The sequence below is a fragment of the Falco cherrug genome, chromosome 4, assembly GCF_023634085.1.
Source record: "Falco cherrug isolate bFalChe1 chromosome 4, bFalChe1.pri, whole genome shotgun sequence".
In the NCBI taxonomy this organism is placed as follows: Eukaryota; Metazoa; Chordata; class Aves; order Falconiformes; family Falconidae; genus Falco; species Falco cherrug.
In genome coordinates, this window is record NC_073700.1 from 10,216,560 (window position 1) to 10,230,457 (window position 13,898).

Sequence of the window (13,898 nt, forward strand, 5' to 3'; positions counted from 1 at the left end):
ATGCAAATGTCACAGGGTAATGCCAGAGTGTTACCCTGTGATACTTCTGTGGCTCAGGTCTAAAAGTCACTGCATAGCTCTTCAAGACTAACTACCACTACCTCATCTAATTTACAACTTTTCAACAGCATTATATATGGCAGAATACATAACTTACAAAGGCTGTGTCTGATAAGTGCTACATAAATCAAAATGGATTAATTTGATTTTATGCTATGCTTGTGAAATTAAAAAAAAAAAAAGTATGATTTTCCATGGACCTTGTCTGTTTTATTGGTTTTCATGGTTTTATGGTTGAGGTATTTTTTATGTTTTATAATTTTGTAGAAGATAAAGACTGAGTTGCCTGATGTGCTCTCAATATTCCAAGGAACAAAAGCACTATTTGTGCCTACATGAAGGCCACAAAAGAGAAAGTGTCCAGTCTCCATGTTACCTCATGTAACATGTATTTCCTATTAATATTAATTATGTATTAATTAGTAATTATGTATTAATGTAATTGAAATATCATGTATTTCAAGAGCAGGTGCGCTCTCAAGCTTTCCAAAGGATTGACCTCAGATCATTACAAGAAAGAAGACCCAGCTTTGTTTCCCACAGGGAGGTGATTCATCCAGTTTGCAGCTGAAGTTTACCAAAAAAGAGTATAAAAGTTACTGTATTTAGGATCTCAGTTGGTGTGAAGAAAAAGAAATGACGAACAGGTGTTGGTAGAGAGTGCACTACAGCGCAGCAGTCTCCACATTGTGTTGATCACGCACTCCTATCAATAGAATTTTGAGCACAAACCCCCAGTTTATTTAAAAAATAATCATAGGTACGTACTGTGCTACCAGATTATGTACATTATAAAAAATTTTAAAAAGTATGAGATAAAGATAAAAACTATTTTAAAATAATTTTTATTTAAAGTAATAAACAATTCGTTCCTACTGTAAAATATTAAGCGTATTTTTGTGTGAGAGCTATGTGATTGAACATGCTTCATTATTTTTAAAATCTTGATTTAACATTTTGTGATATGGCAATTCAAAGGTCGGGTTCTAAGTTCAGTTTATTTTGTTGCTTGGTTTCAATGGCTGTCATAGCTGAAAAAATAACCTCAGGAAGTGCATCATTGGCTGCATTTACTAGATCATGATACCAGTTTTTTACTTCCATCCTCTAACTACGTAAAGATTTTTCTTGAAATTTGGCTAGTAAATTTCAGTTCTCCCCAATGTCAGTTGTTGTTGCAAGCTAATCAAACAATGTGTTGCATTTTTACATTTTTAAAAAATTAGTTCAAAACCCACTGACTCTGCATTCAGAAAATTTAAAATAGGCTAGAAAAATATTTTTCCTGATTTTTTAAGTGTAAAAATACAAGAGTTTTTATAGGTGAGTAGCTGGCATTGTTTTCTGCAACAAAATCACGTAACAAAGGAAACACTTCCAAATCCCCATTTCCTAAAGGCTCTTTCTACAGCATGAAAAGCAGTTACTTTCTCACTCATTGTTAAAATGTCACCTTTGCCTTGAAGAGGCAGTTTAATTGACAGGTTTGGGTGGGCTTTTTTGGGGGTGGGGTGTTTTTTTTCGGGTCGGTTGGGGTTTTTTAAGGATCTGCTAGGTAGCATACTACTGACAGCCACTTGTCCATGACAGAAGAGGTCAGCAAATTTAGAACACTTGTCTTTTTGTGACAGAAGAATGCTTAACACAAAGATTTGAGCGTGACAGCTCTTAAGCACTTGGCCATAAGATAACCAGTGAACCTCTGTGTGACACAAAAGATTTTCATGGTCATTCCCCATCTCTTTAAAAACTACTGTAAAGATTCCACTATTTAGATGTCTCGTTTTTAGCAAATTAACCACACTGATGACATCCTCTGCACTTCTGGCTCCAACTTCATTGGTGCGACAGTTTCCCTATGAACGCTGCAATGACTGAACATCACATGTGGTGCCACCTTTAACCTTACTCTTCATTCCAGTATTTCCCTCTATTATTTCAGCCAGTTTTGCTGTGGCAGGCAGAATAAGTGCTTTCCCAGCACTATGTGTTTTTTCTTTCACTGATGAGTAAGAAATCTCAAAAGAGATTTCACAAAAACTGGTTTTCAAAGATTTATCAACTTTAGTGAAATTCTGTATTTTATTGAGTTATTGCATGGCTTCAAACATCACTGAAAAAATCGCAGAGGTTTCTCTTCATGTTCCAGGTGCTTAGTTTTCCCATGTCTTGCTAGTTGGGATGGCTTCACAGTGTTAGCCAGTATCTTGAGGCACACCATCACACTTTGAGCAAGGTTCATCCTTCACAATGGCAATTGTAAATCTGTATTTCCAATAGTCTTGACAATTTTGGCCAGCTCTTTATCAGAACTAATTAGACAGTCATTGCTTTTACATTCTAATGTGGTTGACAGAGGCTGTACTACAAGTAGGGGAACTGTCAGCTCTACTGTTTTCTTATTGTTCACACGTGGTCACATTATTAGCATTATCTTCAATGATCTTAAGCCACTTGTTGGTTTCACAATGGTTAGTGTAGTTAAAACGAGATAATATAATCGGTAAACCTACTTAACCTGGCACACATACACTGCAATACGTCGCAGTATGCTGAAAGCACATTAAAGAGTGAAGGTGCCACTTGGGAACCCCTCCACACTGTAGAACCCCCACTCTTCCTTTGGGATACCTGATCTACCACACGTGAAATACTGAGCAACTGACAGAGACCAAGTAAAGGTGCCAGTGTCAATCCGTATACTGAATGTTAGTAAAGCTTAGTTTTTCATTTCAAGATCAAAAAAATATGTAAATAGTTCTAAAATTTTCTTCACATGCCTCAACAGATCATCTTGCACACCTCCCACTTGGGAAACTACCGCTCCAGTGGACAACAAGGTACATCCAGTGACACTGAAGTGACTGAGGAATATTCTTAGTGACCAGACCTGACAAGGAAACACATTAACGTTTGTATCGCTACAATTAAATAATATTTTCCACCTGTAAGCCAATCTGTATCCTAAAGAATCTTTAGGTGCACTGGCAATTACTCCATCAATGCCACTGAAATGCACCAATGCTTTGGAGCAGAGAATGAAGTCAGAGCTACTGCACAGTTCTGAAGAGCAGGAAAAATTCAACAAACTGGAATAGCAAAAAGCAATGTACAGCTGTAGAGAGCGTCATAGTTTTAAAGCTATTTCAAGTGAGCTTGTAAAAATAGCAGCTTTGCAAAGCTGTTCAGAATTTATTTCTTCTTAAGCAGTTTGTGTCAATGATTCCAAGTGTAATTTAATTATTTTACTTAATACCAATCAGCAAGAAGTTATTACCAAAGACATGATGAATTAGTCCATTTCCCTCTACTACTTACCAATGGCATTTGCTGTCCAAAGTATCGTCACTGCAACCTGTTCGTAACACGCATACTGACTGATAGTTATATTCTGCACATCTCCAATCACGTGTTTTCCCACTGAATTCAGGTAAGGTGTGCAGTCTAAGAATATGGAGAAATAAACGCTTTAAGAAAAACATTCTAGCTGGCATTCTTGTGCCCCACCAGAGCAAGTAAATCATAATCTGCCAACAGCACCTCTAACGCTGAAGATCTATTCAAGCAACCAGCTTCCAACATAACCCACATCTTTCCATGTAAATGAAGAATGAAGTTAATTTCTGAACATTTCTTCAAGACTGACCAAGGTAAAAGCTTCATGTGTGCTCTTTGTTCTATAAAAATAAGTACTTTATAGTAACTCTAGCTGAAGCTTGTGTCTCAGGACACTGAAAACCACCAAAATTTTAAAAATCATTGAGCACAACCACTTTCAACAGTTGCAAACCCCTAGTTCGTAGGACTCCAAAGGAAATTACCAGTTTCTAATACCAGTGTAGGCTGTACCACAGGAAAAGTAAAAATGACACGTGTTGGGACTCCCGAAAGAGAACATTTTTCCTCACTAACTACTCGAAAGAACATAAGGACTGACATGAACTTTGTGCATGTACAGTGCTTAGAGCAACAGAATGTTGGTCAACAGTCAGGCACGGATGGGAACAATGAACAATGTGAAGCTTTAGAACTGGTGCTCCAGAAGTTCTTTTTAACCACGATACTGCTTCATCCTGACCACAAAGAACCTACTGCCTAAATCCATCTCATTTCTGTTATCCATTCAGTAGCTGCATCTAAGTAGACCATTTTACTGCCACTGGATCCGGTCAGAACTGGTTTTGCCTTGTTATCCTCACACAATATAGTGTATTCCCTGAAGTTACAGCTCTGCAAACATATGATTACAGAAAAGCTCAGCTTTCATTAAGAAAATAAAAAAAAAAAACATTCCTGACTTTGTTGCTGAACTTAACCATGCCTTTATGTACACAAAACAAGAAAACAAATAACAAATTTTATTACTTCTAAAGCCTTACAATGTTTAGGCTCATATTCTGTGACAGGAAAAGAAGTAATGGCCAGAGAATTCCATAGTTCTGGAAAACAGTATACGTGAAGACACGTATGCACAAACATTCTGCTTTTGAACTAGTGGAGCCAAAAAAATCCAGGAAAAGTTGGGCAGTAGACTGTATATTACTGACTGATAATTTATTCTAAAAAAACCGGAGATCATTATATGCTATGTATTCGTCTGTAAAGAGTTTGTAGAAATGAAACATGAAAAATCAAGTGTTACAATAAGCCAATACAGAAAATTGAAATTTAATTCAGAGGTGTGATCTTAAAGGCAAGGAAAGAAAAATTAACTGAAAAGCAATTTTAGAAAATGGCTTTTTACTATGAATAACAATAGTAAGGGGTCTTTTATGTAACTCCCACACAAACAAGAATAGAACAGTTTGTACAACACTGCCTTTTACAAAAGCTGGGCAGTTGGTATTTACTCTGCTGTTCGTAGAATTCTGTTGCTGTGAGCGAACTCAGTGACAGCGTGAGCTTCCTCTTAGGAGAATAGAGCATCTCTTTCAATGGAAAGTTTAAAGTAACAGTTTTTTGCTAGGTCTGGATCTAATTAACAGCAAGCCCAAGATTTTGGATCCTGGTTACTAAAATTTTATGGTCAAATGACAATTTGCCAAAATGGAATATAGCACAAATGTTTGAAGTTTGACTGTGAATCACTGATTTACATTTTTAAAGAACAACAGATTTAGGAAAAAAACAGCAGGGAATAATTATACTTTTCAGGAAACCACTTCTTTAACTTGAATACGAGTGAAATACTAAAACATACAAATATTTGGTTTTCACCTAAGTAAATAATCTAATGAACTAATTTAACAACATAAAATGCAGTTTGCTAGAGTTCCTGTGTGGCCAAATAAAAGCCTTTAAATCACAGCCAGCGAGCCAAATTCTCTTTTGTGCTGGCTTTTTCACGGTTCAGTATGTATTTCCATATTATATGAACTCTTCAGCCTTGCTATCAGGGAACTATTTTCCTAGTACTGCAGAACTCAAATAACTCCTTTGTCTAGGATGCATACAGTGCCAGCAGAATTTTGAATTCACACTTGCCATTGGTTAAACATAGTTCCTGGTGCCAGAATTAATGGAAAAAACATGACAGATACTGGGACTGAAACAGACTCCATTGTGTTAATTAAATGTTGGGATCTCTGTTCTGACTGATATTATTTCCTGTTTTTCTTTATGTGGATAAGAAAAAAAAAATTGTAATTCTCTTACAGCAACCACTTACCTCCTGTACAATCTGATATGTTTTGCTCATTTTAAATATTAACATAAAATTAGATTTAAAAAATCACAGTTTAAAATTGCAAATTCAGAAATTAACATAAAAATGAGGAACAAAAGGATTATCAAAATTAAACAAAAGCACTGTTAGGTTTCCTGATACATGCTCTCAATGAAGAAATTTTACTCACATTAGCCATCCAAGGTAATCTCTTTAGGTAGGAAAAAAACCCTAACCTGTGACCTGCACTGGCAGTAGTACAAACGTTACTGCTATAAATTAGGACCTTTTCTTGACTCTACATTGAGTTTATATGGATGACGGCTACTAACTGCCCAAATAAGTATAAATTCTCGATGTAGCCAACAGTCATACTTTACTGACTAGACAACACAGATGACAAAAACCTTTAAAAAATGAAAACGGTAAGAAACAGCCATTTAGCAGACATTTGAAGAGGTCTGAAGTATTATTGCTGCAACCTGCTTGTTAATGTTGTGATGCTAGAGATAACTTTCTTCTTAGTTTCACCGCAAAACATACCACATCTGCTACAGTACTAAAACCACCTGTCTGCACTGAAAATGTAGACTGCAGTTTTCCACTAACCTGTTCCTTTAACACTGTAGCCAATGAAAAGTTCCAACTACTTCAAGTAAATTAAGAGATGCTATTCACCTTCAACATTCATCTTCAATATTAAGCCTTGCAAAAACACATTTTTATGTGTCTGTATACAAACTACAGGTTTTCTACCTGGAGACACACTTTACACCATTTCCCCCCAAAAAATTACACATCAGAGAAATGATGTATAAAGCTTGAAATAATCCTTTGTTATGACTTCGTGTGTAGTGAATATTTCAATGACTGTGCTCTTTCACAGAATTAACATAATTCTCTATAATTTTCAAGCCAAATACTGGGCACACGCTGTAGGCCAATCAAAGTGAAACTACTACGTATTACAAAATTATTTTCAGTGAATCATAGGAAGGAGAAGACCCACCAAACCCAGCAGAAACAAATCTGTTTTTTAAAATTCTGTCAATACTAAAGAGCTCATGCTATTCTTACAGGCATTTTTAAGCAACACATTACTACATATACAACTGTGACGGAGTCCTTCATTTTTGTGAGCGTAGTGCAAATTTTCAACTTACTGTCATATTTAAAGGTGATATTGAGTAATCCATTGTTCTTCGTGACTGATGACAGCCCCTGTAGAGAAATATCAAGAAAATGATTTTAATAAAGCAAGCTACTTGGAACTTAGGTAGATTTTCATTGTGTAAATACTTGCGGGAGGATGACAGAACTTGTTTTTTTTTTTCTTCTGTTTGGGCACACCATGCAACAATCTGAACACAGGCAGTGACAGAACAGGTTGCACACACCTGCATGCACACTCACCTGTCATCAACTTTCCAAATGTAATACTCAAAGAAGTGAAAACAAAGAGAAACAGAACTGAATATAATATTTGCATGAAGACATGAAATTCTGACTTAAGTAGTATGACTTGTCCCACGGATATGAATCAGGGAAGCTTATTTTCGAAAGGCAGTTATGTGACGCTCTCAACTTCTACCATCTAGGTTAATCATGCCCATACAAAAATCATACCTTTAATCAAGGCTTAATGACAAATCAAAGTGTGTTCTCCAGGGCAACCACAATGCAAGAGAAGAGTCAGAGAGAATGTCAGTCTGAAACAGCCGATTTAAATTCCACAGTCATGAAAAAGAATACCAGAAGTTCAAACCGAAAGAAGAAAGAATGTCACTGCTAAGCGCTGTGGTCATAGCACATCGGTGTATTTTCTCAGAGAAGGTCACTTTCAGAAATTAAAGGTAGGAGCAAAACAGTACAACTGATTTAAGAGCACTCATCACCTCCCAGACACTCCTCATCTCATTAACTACCTCGGAACAGGTGCCTGAAAGACTATTAGCTATTTGTTAATTGGGCAAACAAACCCACCAAGTTTTCAGCACACTCAGAATTCATCTATAATCAAGTCAACTTTTTCTCCTAAGTCTACTATTATTCAATGCTAAGAAGAACTACACAGAACTCAAAGCTTAACATAAACTGAGGTACGATAAGTCAGGACACAAAACCTCTGGCCTGGTTCACCAGGGTGCCTGAAAGGTCATGACAGAAACTTCCTACAGAGCGAGTATCAGAAGTCCAGTGTCTAGGTATGTGCACACATCTATCCTTCATTAAATTATTTTTTACAGATATATTTGCATGTAACTTATGTTTCTGTGCCTGATATCATTCTTGTGGAATTTGTATTTCCATGTCCTTTTGAGTCTTACATGGTTTATGCACTGGGTTACTTTTATGTTGGTGGGGTTTTTTTTTGTTAGAGGCCCCCATATAGATGCCCCAAACATTTTAACATGTATTATAAATATTTTAAAGAAATCATTGCTGATAATAACTTAATTAGACAAAAACACAGACTGAGAATTTAAATTTCAATCTTCCCATTGATTATTGTCTAAAAATCAACAAATAGTTGAAGGAGAAAAACTTCAACAGTAGATTTCCAACTGGAATAGTTCAGCTAATTACAACCCTCAACTTTTCCAGTACAAGAGCATGTTGTAGAAATCCACTGTGCTACAACAGACACCCTTTCCCAGTATCAAATACTATTAAAGCAGATACTGCCATCCTTGCTGAGTGTCACAGAGACTGAGGACCAACAGAATAACTATTCCATTGCTCTCCCAGGGAGGAATCCAGATGCACATGAAGGCTGAGGAGTCTGCTGTCTCTTCTACGCTTATAGAAAAAAACTTTGGGCTTCAGAGATGCAATACCTTACCCTTCAGAAAGCACTGAAATTGTTTTTGAAACACAAAATGTAGTATCACCCTCACTGGACACATTGAAAACCTGAACACTGAGTCTTATGGAGCAACAGCATTCCCTGAAAGGCAAACATCGTATTTACCATTATCTTTAAAAAAAATACCATCCATTTACATAGAATTGTGTCCAGGTTTACTGCTACAATGTAAAAGGCAGAAGTTAATAGTAGAAGTGGACTTCAACAGTAATTAGCTGTCCTCAGGATTATGCATAAACATTCACTGTGTCACTTAAGTCAGACAGAGGTATTTAGAAAGAAAAACAAGGTATGAGTTAAGTTACTTTAAAAAAAAAAAAAGAAAGCAACACACTACATAAAGCATGAAAGCAAATCAGGTCTTGATAATATTGTTCAAAGTTAAATTCGTAATCTCACTTTCTTTTACGTTGGCTTTTCATTTGTTTAACTTAGATTTAGTCTGGCATTAAACAAGCTGGTATACAAAAAGGTTTCCTGAAACAGGAAGGTGTCATTTTTTTTCAGTCTTAACTTTTCTATTAATACCTGTTCTATTCTGACTCATTTTTGGTTTCTCTTAAACTACACAAAATGTCATTTAACTTTCTACTACAGAAAAACAAAGACATGTGTTTGATTAAAGAATGATGAAAAAAGAAAGTATTGACTTCATATTTCTACAGGGAGATAAACCATCAAATTAATCATTAGCCATCTACTTTTGTGTTCCAGAGTTGAAGTTTTGAAAGACAGACATAAATTTCACCAAATCCTGAAGAAAAATAGCAAAAGTATTTCAATTCATTAGATAGGATCTTTTATATCCTATATTAACAAAAATGCAATATACCAATGCTTTTCACAGCACCTTTAATTGAATTAAAGGCATTATGGTGACATCACAAAATATGTAACAGTAAAAGCATAAATCAATATACCACAGTCATTAATAACTTAGATGCAAAAAGTAAATTAACATAAGCCAAACCCTGCTGAACTTAAGCAGCACATGAGACTTACTGGTTGTAAAATTTTCCTCACAAGTCTATAAAAGATGTAAATAGGCTGCAGTACTTTGCGAGGAAATTAGGGTCACCTTAAAAGTGTTGAACTGGATATTTATATTAGTTATAGGTTAAAACATGTAAGCTAGTCAGACAATTTAATTGTATTAAACTGTGGCATTAATCCTCCCAGTACTTACAGCTGTGAGTGCAACAATATATTCTTCCAGGAAGCATTCCCTTGGTTTTAAGCCATAAAGTAATTGTGCTATTGAAACGGCTTATAGCTAAGACAACTTGTTTAGAGCATCTTCCTTTAAAACTATAAATACTAATGTTACGGCCTTTGGGCTCTACATTCTTAGTTAATTAACCACTAACATTTGTTTAATTTACATGCAGCTTTTAATTTATTCTGAACTTGACTAGAAAAGAAAGCAAGTCTTCGTCGCCTGGAGCTTTGTCTACAACATCCCTTTGGTCCACATACTTCTATACACATTGACTGAGGAAGAATATATAGGAAAGAAAACAGCCAAAACATCTTTTATGAAGAACTATAGACCACTGATCTTTAAACAGATAATCAAAGTTGAAATGCACACAGATTAAATGAAAAATTATTTATCAAGAAGTGGGGGCTAGGGGGGTGTTATACACAACATTAAAACTCCAATTATGTGAGCTCAAAGCACAGAACTGTACAGGAAACATGATAACCCAAGATCCAAATCCTGCATCTATACTGGGCAAGCAAGCTAGAATTTCTATCACATATCACATACCTCAAATCACAGAGATCAGTGTTGGATCTGTTCCTCGCTCCACATGAACAGCTCAAATACTTACATTTACAATCCTAAGATATCTTAAATCAGCACAGTTCTGAATAACACTAATACACATCATCTCCCAAAGAATGAGTAACTCATTTGGATGTTCAAGGCATGTAGAGGCTTTTCATTTTATATAAATATCCATCTTTCAACATGAAAGAGCACAACTATAAATAAAAGGCAAAGACTATTACATGAAGTTAACCTGCATTTTTGTTTGTTTATATTTTTATAATACCTAGCTGTCATTTATGGTAACAACTTATTAATTAAATGCATTTATGACAACTATTTCTAACCATTACTAGGCCAGAAAGGAACGAAGTTAGGATTACATTTCCAGAAAATTAGCTTAAATGAAATTTTTAACCACTGGAACTAATTATGCCTCCAAGAAAAGTTAAATTTGATGAATTTCTGCCATCAGAGGTGTAAAATAAATACAATGGAAAGAAATAAAAAAATCTGCTTAACTTTTTATTGTTGAACTTTTCCCTCTTAACCTAGAGCATACGCTGTTTCGTACCTGAAGGTAACACCTATTTTTTATATCTGGAATTTGACAATTCCTGCCAGAGTTGGCATTGGTGATTTCAGAATTGTCCTATGAATTACAAGTAATATTGAAATACACTCCAACATTCAACTTCTGTTGAGCAAACACTCATTCAATAAAGGCAATTTATGCTTGTGAATAGGCACTGTCAGGCAGGCACTTGAACATCAATACCAGGAAACAGAGATACTAGCACTAATTACAGAGATCTGGTAAAGGAGGTAGGAAATCACTACGCCTCAAGCATAGCCTTGTGCACCAGACCAAAACAGCAATCATGATTCATCTTCCGTATGTTGTTAATCAACACACACACGGTCCTAATTTCATGCTCCCATGAGGCAAACTGAAGGGACAATTGTTTTTGAACTCTAAAGTCAAGATGAATAATCAATGTTTATCATACTCATTGCTCAGTAAACCAAAAGCTTTATACTTGATATCCGCTCTTTTCATTTTAAAGCTTTCTTGATGCTTTCAAGCAAGTTAAAATATTTTCTGTTTCTACAGACATCAGTAAAAAGATGAATTATCTGTACTGTTTATATGCTTGCATTTGGATTGCTTCCAACAGGATATAACAAAATACATAATCCATGCTAATGTTTGCTATTTAACTGATGCGTACTCCATTGACTGCAGGATGAATTCCAAACCCTGGGTGCATGGGTTTGCACTGTCACTATTAAATCCTTGGTGTAACTGACAATTCCAACCATAAATTTTGTTCAGATTTGCCTGTATATATACATATGTTCCTGCACTGTATGCACAAATGTAGAAGAACGGCTGCAGAAGCGTGGCCTGAGAATCTCTGAAGATCTGCACAATCCAGGCCTGGTATTAGAATAGGCCTGCAATTAGAATTGTGCTGAAGTTGCTGTGCTGAAGATAACAAGAAAGGTAGCCTTGAGCTATTCTTGAATCCTGAGACCGAGTAATTATGTTGTGCCAACAGGCCGTGGCTGTAACAAGATACAGCTGCTGGGCAAGCAGGTGCAGGGCCAAGAGAGATAGGGAGCGGTACAGGAATATAGGGAGGAACAAACTACAAGGCTGAAGCACAGCAACACAATTAGCTACATGGATAGAATGCTTATTTTAGTCATGATAATTAGGGGTGTGAGAACCGCGCGCGTTTAGAGACTACTAACCAATTATATTTCTGCTTTACGAATATGCACGTGTATCAGTTCTATATAAGTAGTGTTAGAAACTAATAAAGTTGAGCAAGATGCATAACTCATATTGAGCGTCTTCTTGACTCCAGCGAACCCTTCTTCCAACACACAAATTATGGGAATAACGTTATAAAAACTTCTCCAGTGTCACTGACATGTTAAGTTTTAATAAAAGTGAATTCAAGGAGTCACAGGCTTCTCAGTGCCTATTTTGTATTTGAAAAGGCTATCTAGATTCTTCAGAACACTACTTCTTTAATAAGTTGGCATCTTTTAGTGGTTTTTCTTATGTAAAAACATGATTTACAAGAATTTACTAGATTTTGGCTGGTTCTTTGTTATTAGTTATTTACTGTTTCACTGCTTCGTCTTTAGAGCCACTGACCACAAGGTCAGCCACAGAGAAGCTGAATGCGTCTTCAGAGCACTGCATCGTGAATTTGGCCTCAGATACGAAATGTAAAGAACTTTTTTTACTTCATTATAAACTACATATTGGGGAGGCAAAGAAAACCATCATTTTCACGCATGAAGGAACCTCACAGAATCATTTAAATTGGAATAGACCTTTAAGAAAGAGTCCAAACTTGAACCTAGCACCGCCAAGTCCACTGCTAAACCATGTCCCCTGGTGCCACATCTACACATCTTTTAAACACCTCCAGGGATAGCGACTCAACCATTTTCCTGGGCAGCCTGTTTTAGTGCTTGACAACCTTTTCAGTGAAGAAATTTTTCCTAATATCTGATCTAAACCCCTCCTGGTGCAACTTGAGGCCATTCCTCTTGTCTTATTGCTTACTACTTGAGAGAAAAGACCGACCTCCACCTGACTACAGTCTCTTTTCAAGTACTTGTAGAGAACAATAAGGTCCCCCCTGAGACTCCTTTTCTCCAAGCCAAAACAACCCCAGTTCCCTCAGCTGCTTCTCACAAGACTTGTGCCCTAGACCCTTCACCAATTTCGTTGCCCTTCGTTGGACACGCCCCAGCACCTCAATGTACTTCTTGTAGTGACAGACCCAAACCTCCTGATTATCCTCTTTTTATACAAACTGGTTAGCTGGTTCTTCCATCACACATCCTTGTCAAGAACAACCTGTCATGTTCAAAGATCCCAGTTTTTCTTCTGTGTTGCTTATGAAAATTCAATGGTCAACCTCCAGGTGTTAGCGATGTTACTTTTACACAACTGTCCCTTTCAGACAGGGTATCAGGTTGTCCGATAGGTCAATCAGGCCCTTTCTCTGAACTTGAAGAACCCTTGTTCCATGTGAACATACTTAATGGTTTGACTTTCCCAGCACAGCTCAGCCTTCCGGGCAGTAGGCGCCTGGTGACCTGAGGCAGGCACAATACACCCCTCTTTGTTTAAAACTGCCGGGCGTGTTTACATTTAACATATTCCTTCTCCATCTCCCAGAATACAGCTTATCCCAATTTAAGCCACAGTGACTTGTATGAAGCATCCGTATTAGCCTTTGTAAAAAAATGTGCTAACATGCCCAACAGTCAAAACCCTCTAAAAAGTAAAAAATGCAAAACCAGGAGTGGATGGCCCAGACCCTGTGTGTGTGTGTTCGGGGGGAGCGGGGTGTGTGTGCGTGAAGCTACTTTAGGTAACAATCTGGGAGACGAAACTTTATTTCAGGAGTAACACGTAATACTTATTTTCCTAAACCAAACATAAGGAACTAATACTCCATTTGTATAAGAATTGTCCTGACCTTTTGTAATCATTAAATATC

The 13,898-nt window shown here is 36.6% G+C and overlaps 1 protein-coding gene across 1 annotated transcript in view; it reads right to left on the reverse strand.

Annotated features, from left to right (window-relative positions):
• IL17RD (interleukin 17 receptor D) overlaps window positions 1-13,898 on the reverse strand; it is a 50,622-nt gene that overhangs the window by 14,163 nt on the left and 22,561 nt on the right. Inside the window, exons 2-3 of the mRNA XM_055709897.1 lie at window positions 6,889-6,946; window positions 3,379-3,504 (exon numbers count right to left, since the gene is read on the reverse strand). Of these exons, the coding sequence (XP_055565872.1) occupies window positions 3,379-3,504; window positions 6,889-6,946 (184 nt within the window). The remainder of the gene's footprint in view (window positions 1-3,378; window positions 3,505-6,888; window positions 6,947-13,898) is intronic.